The sequence below is a fragment of the Haliotis asinina genome, chromosome 2 (genome assembly GCF_037392515.1).
Source record: "Haliotis asinina isolate JCU_RB_2024 chromosome 2, JCU_Hal_asi_v2, whole genome shotgun sequence".
NCBI classification, from domain to species: Eukaryota; Metazoa; Mollusca; class Gastropoda; order Lepetellida; family Haliotidae; genus Haliotis; species Haliotis asinina.
Window position 1 is genome coordinate 97,620,277 of NC_090281.1, and position 8,201 is coordinate 97,628,477.

At 42.3% G+C, this 8,201-nt stretch overlaps 1 protein-coding gene across 1 annotated transcript; it reads right to left on the reverse strand.

Moving 5' to 3' along the window:
- Positions 1-5,724: 5,724 nt before the first annotated feature.
- Positions 5,725-7,803, reverse strand: LOC137272141 (coagulation factor V-like). Its single transcript, XM_067804495.1, has one exon. It carries the CDS (start codon positions 7,801-7,803, stop codon positions 5,725-5,727), a length of 2,079 nt encoding a protein of 692 aa, XP_067660596.1.
- Positions 7,804-8,201: the final 398 nt, after the last annotated feature.

Genomic DNA, 8,201 nt, shown 5'->3' on the forward strand with positions numbered 1-8,201 from the left:
ATGCTAGCTGTCGTGTTGTGTGTGACACATATACACACATTCATATTCATTCGCTAGAGTTTATCATTCTGCCTCTACCAACGCTTCATCTACTGTTGTCAGACCGCTCGCCGTGTTACATTCTGCACGACTGTTTCTCACTCACACCAAGACTTTGGTGAGTTTGCTATGCTATATATTTTGTGACCCATTGCCTTAGATTTTGTCTCACTTGTATTGTATTTGAAATCGATATTGTTATATGGAGTTGTGACTTTGTATATACAAGATCTGAATATATTAAACTTTGTCTTTGTTCTGTTTTGTTGGTTCACAGGGGTTTTTCTTACGTTGTTTGCCATGGTAAATTCATAACCGTAACAGTACAGACAATCAGTTACTCTTTAAAAGTTTTAATCTTTACGCATTCGTCTAAATATGAAACAAATGAGGCGTTTTCACTGGTCTTCTGTATATGTAAAAAGTTATATACATTAGTTGAACTGAATTAGTTATTGATGGCCTCTGAATAGCCCCAGATCAAACAGTCTGACTGATACACATGCCACAATCTATACCAATGCGATTGCCGTTTTTCCCCACACCAACATTTTACACAGATATTTCAATGAGTCCGTCAGATAGCTGTTAGACTATTCTCGGTAAATGTCAGACGTAAAATTAATCTGGGGTTTAGTATAAATTTCAGATTGGCGTACGATACCAGTATAATGTTCGGGATTATGTTCAAGCAGTACAGGTGAAGGTATAGAGCGTCATGTTGCAGCAGACTGCAACCCGCCCTTAGTATTAGCCTTTTTGATGCAGCAGAACATTTGTTATTCCAACGGTATCCTTTTCCCGTATACCCCCCCCCCCCCCCCTCCCCTAGAATGTCTTGAATGGGATGTAACGAGGCCTCCGACAGGATAAAAAAACCAAAACAGCAGATAGTGTTAGGCCTGTTGCGCCAATCTCAGTGTGTACAATATGCCCCAGTCTGGTGACGTTAATGCGCCACCTCGACCTCAAATGAGTCAATAAAAGTTCTGGTCGCTCTTGATGCTGAGATTGTTAACTGGTTACGTCTTTTCCTTAATGTACTGTCTCCATATTTGTATGCATACATTCATGCACATGCAATACATATTTATTTGTTTATGACGGAACTGTATAGTCATGACATTAAATAGGAAAACCTTTAACAAAAACAAAACAAAAAAAAAAAACAGAAAAAAACAAACAAAACTCAGGCAGTCATATGAAAAGTGACCATAAACACCTGTAGCCATTCTTGAAGAAACGACAGCTGTGTTGCTTGATGTCAACAGAAATGGGGCGTTTCTAATCTGTATCTTTCAGGCCACAGGCACACCCTTAATCTCTTTAGAGTTACAATTAACATAATGGTTTAGTCTGGTGCCATGTTTTCTGGCTTTCTGATTCAAGCAGTTTACATACGTTCTGGCAGACATATGTGTCAATTTCAGAACCGTATTTCAATCAGTCCGGAGACCACTTCTAGTGATAGCTGCAGAATAAAGTGACTGCAGTTTGGTGGGGCGACCAAAACACAATCAGAAAATCCTGTGCTTACTACTGTCGCAGTCTAGCTCACAAGTCCAAAAAAACTCCTGAGTTACGTTCGCGTAATATTGATCGGAAAAGCGCAGACATATCCTTACATGTATCTATTATTTGTGATCATATCAGCCAAAGATTTCTGATAGGATTCAGCGATGCCTTTGTATGATAGTTCATGCACGCATAACTTCACGTTTTAGCCTGAAAACAATACAATAACCCTGGTACAGTCGTCAATACTGTAGACTTTACCCAGATCAAGCGATGTTACGCGCTGAAACGTATTTATCTTACTGACATGTGGTACTAATTAATGACATCTAATTCTCCCGCATGCATGTGTGTAACTCAGTAAGCAGTAGTTGAAGACGGATAAGGTCTATGTTATATAGACTGTGGCGTAGCTGCTGATCACCCTCCCAGTGTAGGCACTTCGGCACAGGAATACCTACGTAATGTAATCTCCCTTTCCAGATGCGGTCAGACCGATACCAGGAGCGGAAGTCTGAGACTCGGGGGCATCTACAACATGTATGTATCGTTAGTAAAAGGTGTGCTGATTCAGGAAATGAAACTACTTTACTGGAACATTCCTGAAAGATCATCAGTTGATCCTGACCATTAGAGTGATAGCAGTACAAGACAGTTCAGCTGTGATACGTGGTTCAAACGTCTTGATTACATCCAGGTCTAGGCCAGGTCTTGCAAGCTGCTGTACAGTGTTAATACGTGACTGAGGTGGTTGCACAACGTGTGCTATTTCTGTCTGTGTTCTGTAATAGGATGACATTGCTCCTGGACCTAAGGCTCAGAGCGACCAATCAAAATATTTTTAATCACATCATTTCCCAAATGAGAATTGTTTTTGCTACTGTTCTGTATAGCTATTTAGTTTTCACTGAGAGTGAGCTTAGCAGTATTATATCAGATTATATACATCCATAAAGTCATGTTGTCATATGCTGAAGATTAATTATAGTGTACTAGCGTTGAATATGGAAACGAATCATGCACGTGTTTCAGCATGTCTTTCTAGCTTCAAAATACCCGGTTGGTAAGAATGGGAACTCTCTTTCGAGCACAGAGATCCTCACTGTAGTGTGAACCTAGACATGTCCGACTTATGTTCGATTTACTATCTCTGTTACACTTACCTAATTCACGGTTCAAAGAATAGAGACACAGGTCAAAAAGACACATTACCACTGAAACAAACATTCTCGATGACCCACTTGCGAAGATCGAAGTTCATGCTGTTGGTCACTGTCTGGTCCAGATTTACAGAAGCGTCAGTTATTGATGCTCGGTAGGATCATATGTCAGAATCTTGACAGTGTCTGCAGGTTTTTACGTCATACAACCATAACTATCAGCGCTGGTGGTATCCTCTTTTGCCAGTCGGGCAAGTTGTTTATTTAAGGGATAGGACAGGCGTTTGAAAGCATTTGCAAAAATGGTTTATGACTGAAACTTGGAATAGACGGCAACGTAATTAAGATATGTTGGGTCCTTGTACAGCAATGTCAAATCCTGTGTCAAGCTCAGGGACATAACAGGCCCAACATTCAGTTACAATCTAAGATGAAGACAAGGTGAAATCCTATCCCCACTTCTTTTCTCATTCTTTATTGAAGAGCAACTACAAGAGGGAAATGATGCTGGGATTAATATAGATCTAACGTTGTTGCTTTCTGCTGACGACATGGCTAATATACTCAGGGAAACACCACATGGACTACAGAACTGTCTCGTCAGTTACTGTGGATTCTGGGGTGTAAATGTCGACAAAACCAAAAACAGTGGTTTTCCAGAAATCCCGGAAAACAAATGTACCAACTAACTTCTATCTTAAATACAATGGTCAATTGTTGGAAATAATGAACGAATTTAACTACCTCTGATTGCTTTTGTCATGAAAAGGAAAATATACCAAAACTATAAACGCTCTTGCAGATAAAGAAACAAAATCAGCGAATGCCCTGTTGTCTTCTTTCGGAAACATACTTTGGGTATCCGAACATCGATTGATCTTTTTGAGACCTGTGCAGCACCGGTTGTTAACTATGGAAGTGAAATATGGGGCTCAGTGAAAGCAGACACCATCGAGAGAATACACAGTAAGTATTAGGAGTGAAGGACAGTAAAGTAACATTCAGTTATATGGAGAACGTGGACGCTTCCCTTCACCTATCATCAGACAAGTGAATATGTTGAATTATTGACTTAAACATGTTTATACAGAGAGCAACATCTTACAAACAATACTAAACTCTGATTACACGATGCCATTTAGAAAGTGGACAAATGCAACATATGTCATATTTGGGATTTCACTTTCTTACCCGCACCCTCAGAGTCAGGCACCTAATCGCCAGCACACAAAGTCAGCCGCCTAGCCCGCTCAGCCACCGCGACCGGAAAAAGTACTAGAATTTGTACTTTACTAAGAAAGTGAAATCCCAAATATGACATATGTTGAATACTAAACTCAATGATGCAAATCTCTTCACAATGGGCTGCGAATTTAAGCTCTCTCCATGAACAAAACGGTTTTGGACATATGCTTAAACCCATCTCTAACTACCACTAGCGAGTTCATCCTAGTGTTCACACGGACACTATTAGATAACTGCATTACACTTTGGCAGCACAAGTTGGAAACCGCATCGTCGCTTTACCTATGTAAAGAATATAAACCCACTTATAAATCTGAAGATTACCCCCAGAAGCTAAATAACCATAATCACAGAAAAGTTCTATGCAAACTGCGACTCAAACTGCGTATCCCACATACTCAACATAGAGACATATAGTTCCCGGGTACCACTCACTGAACCTTCGTGCACAGTGTACAGTGGGACGTTGAAGACCAGCTCCACTTCAAGTTCTTATGCCCAAAATGTGCAGAACCGAGAACTATCTATTTCAGGAACTATTACATCACTAGGCCAACCTGCCATACATTTGTTTTGTTGATACAAACAAAAATAATAGTTAAAGAAATGAAAATTCTAGCAAAAAATTGTTTTCAAGCTTTAAAAGCCCGTCCGAAGTCCTTCCTGTTTGTCAGTACAAACCGCCTATACCATCCTAAACCGTCAAGCCTCCTATATATAATTTCATATTATATATATGTGATCGTCAGGGGCCAACGTTGCCTGTCCTAATAAAAGTATCTGTCTGTCTTTCTTAATTGTTCACCATGTTTGCTAATCGGACTGGCTGATTGACACTTGCATATATTTCCAGATCATAACCATACAATGGGCAATCTAGGACTATTGTCTCAGATGTACTAACACAGAATACATGCGCTGGATCCGATACCATCAAGTACAGAGGACACCCTCTAAACCGACATTACTCGGTACCGGTCAAATTGTCAGTTTAGAGGGATGTCGGTTTAGGAGTTCTTTTAGAAACAATCCAAACGTAAACCACATACAGACAAAATTAAGCAATTATATTGTATAATATATGTTTATATCAAGACCAGTTATGAACAAGTATCCTCTGCGTAATGACAAGTGAATAAACTTGTACTAATGGTTGTCGAAAGAAGTCATCCATGGCTGCTCAAGTACAATACTCGCGGTCAGGGTTCTCAGGTCTGCTTGGCCTCCAGAGTCACGTGTAACATTGTGCTTGTTCTCTGAGGAGGCAGGGTAGCCATTGTGACTTGTGTTACAGTAACTGGCTATGACTTCTTATATTGTAACATAATATTATTTTGTAATACTACTTTTATTATGTGTTGGTGACACTGAATGATAACACTCACGCGAAATTGCAATGCTCTCAGTGTCATTGTCAAGGAAACATAACAAACGAATGTGTTTTCGCTGAAACATGAATCCATCGAACAGGTAAGTAGCACGTAGTTAACGTCCAAGCGTGTTGTTTACTAATTACACACTGCGTGATGGTTGATGCAATCTCTTGTGAAATTACAATGTCGATTTGGGATGAGATGAGATTGCACCAAAATTATCTTTGAGGGCCAGTTGTAAGTGTCGGATTTCGGAATAGAGGGATGTCGCATTAGAGGGAATTTCGTTTATGATATGTAGAGAAAATGTCGGTTTATTATTTTTAAAACGCTTGCTGTGATTTGTCCTGTCCGACAAATGATCGTATGTTCTTATCGTCGCGCCATATAGTCTAACGCTCACCCACACTTGCTGCTATCTCAGAGGACACAGGGGCTATGCCTCCAACTCTGTGAACAGGAGAGTAGGCTATACCCGTCACATCAGGAGAGTAGGTCATACCCGTCACATCAGGAGAGTAGGTTATACAAGTCACATTATGAGAGAAGGTTATACCCGTCACATCAGGAGAGTAGGTCATACCCGTCACATCAGGAGAGTAGGTCATACCCGTCACATCAGGAGAGTAGGTCATACCCGTCACATCAGGAGAGTAGGTCATACCCGTCACATCAGGAGAGTAGGTTATACCCGTCACATCAGGAGAGTAGCCTATACCCGTCACATCAGGAGAGTAGGTTATACCCGTCACATCAGGAGAGTAGGTCATACCCGTCACATCAGGAGAGTAGGTCATACCCGTCACATCAGGAGAGTAGGTCATACCCGTCACATCAGGAGAGTAGGTCATACCCGTCACATCAGGAGAGTAGGTTATACAAGTCACATTATGAGAGTAGGTTATACCCGTCACATCAGGAGAGTAGGTCATACCCGTCACATCAGGAGAGTAGGTCATACCCGTCACATCAGGAGAGTAGGTTATACAAGTCACATCAGGAGAGTAGGCTATACCCGTCACATCAGGAGAGTAGGTCATACCCGTCACATCAGGAGAGTAGGTCATACCCGTCACATCAGGAGAGTAGGCTATACCCGTCACATCAGGAGAGTAGGTCATACCCGTCACATCAGGAGAGTAGGTCATACCCGTCACATCAGGAGAGTAGGTCATACCCGTCACATCAGGAGAGTAGGTCATACCCGTCACATCAGGAGAGTAGGTTATACAAGTCACATCAGGAGAGTAGGCTATACCCGTCACATCAGGAGAGTAGGTCATACCCGTCACATCAGGAGAGTAGGTCATACCCGTCACATCAGGAGAGTAGGCTATACCCGTCACATCAGGAGAGTAGGTCATACCCGTCACATCAGGAGAGTAGGTCATACCCGTCACATCAGGAGAGTAGGTCATACCCGTCACATCAGGAGAGTAGGTCATACCCGTCACATCAGGAGAGTAGGTCATACCCGTCACATCAGGAGAGTAGGCTATACCCGTCACATCAGGAGAGTAGGTTATACCCGTCACATCAGGAGAGTAGGTCATACCCGTCACATCAGGAGAGTAGGTCATACCCGTCACATCAGGAGAGTAGGTCATACCCGTCACATCAGGAGAGTAGGTCATACCCGTCACATCAGGAGAGTAGGTCATACCCGTCACATCAGGAGAGTAGGTTATACAAGTCACATTATGAGAGTAGGTTATACCCGTCACATCAGGAGAGTGGGTCATACCCGTCACATCAGGAGAGTAGGTTATACCCGTCACATCAGGAGAGTAGGTCATACCCGTCACATCAGGAGAGTAGGTTATACAAGTCACATCAGGAGAGTAGGCTATACCCGTCACATCAGGAGAGTAGGTCATACCCGTCACATCAGGAGAGTAGGTCATACCCGTCACATCAGGAGAGTAGGTCATACCCGTCACATCAGGAGAGTAGGTCATACCCGTCACATCAGGAGAGTAGGTCATACCCGTCACATCAGGAGAGTAGGTTATACCCGTCACATCAGGAGAGTAGGTCATACCCGTCACATCAGGAGAGTAGGTTATACCCGTCACATCAGGAGAGTAGGCTATACCCGTCACATCAGGAGAGTAGGTCATACCCGTCACATCAGGAGAGTAGGTTATACAAGTCACATCAGGAGAGTAGGTTATACCCGTCACATCAGGAGAGTAGGTTATACAAGTCACATCAGGAGAGTAGGTTATACCCGTCACATCAGGAGAGTAGGTCATACCCGTCACATCAGGAGAGTAGGTTATACAAGTCACATCAGGAGAGTAGGTTATACCCGTCACATCAGGAGAGTAGGTCATACCCGTCACATCAGGAGAGTAGGTCATACCCGTCACATCAGGAGAGTAGGCTATACCCGTCACATCAGGAGAGTAGGTTATACAAGTCACATTATGAGAGTAGTTTATACCCGTCACATCAGGAGAGTAGGTCATACCCGTCACATCAGGAGAGTAGGTTATACAAGTCACATTATGAGAGTAGGTCATACCCGTCACATCAAATGTCACCCTCACACAGATGATGATTGCATATAATAAACCTCAAATAACTGTACCCATTGAAACAGTTTCATGTCAACATTCCCCGCGATAAAATCAAACAATCAAATGTACATAGCCGTGAAACAAATACATATTCTAGGAAATTTAAAAAACTCCTTACGAAGTGAAAATTATACGTAGCCGTCCTGTCGTTACAGGGTTTGCTCAGGTTCGATATCTGTCTTCCTGGACCTTTGAGGTACAGAATGTGTTTGCCAGTCTTTGTGTTTCTGCGGCTACGTGTCATCTATGTAAACAGTTTTAAGGAACGCGCGGTCCTTCTTTCTCCT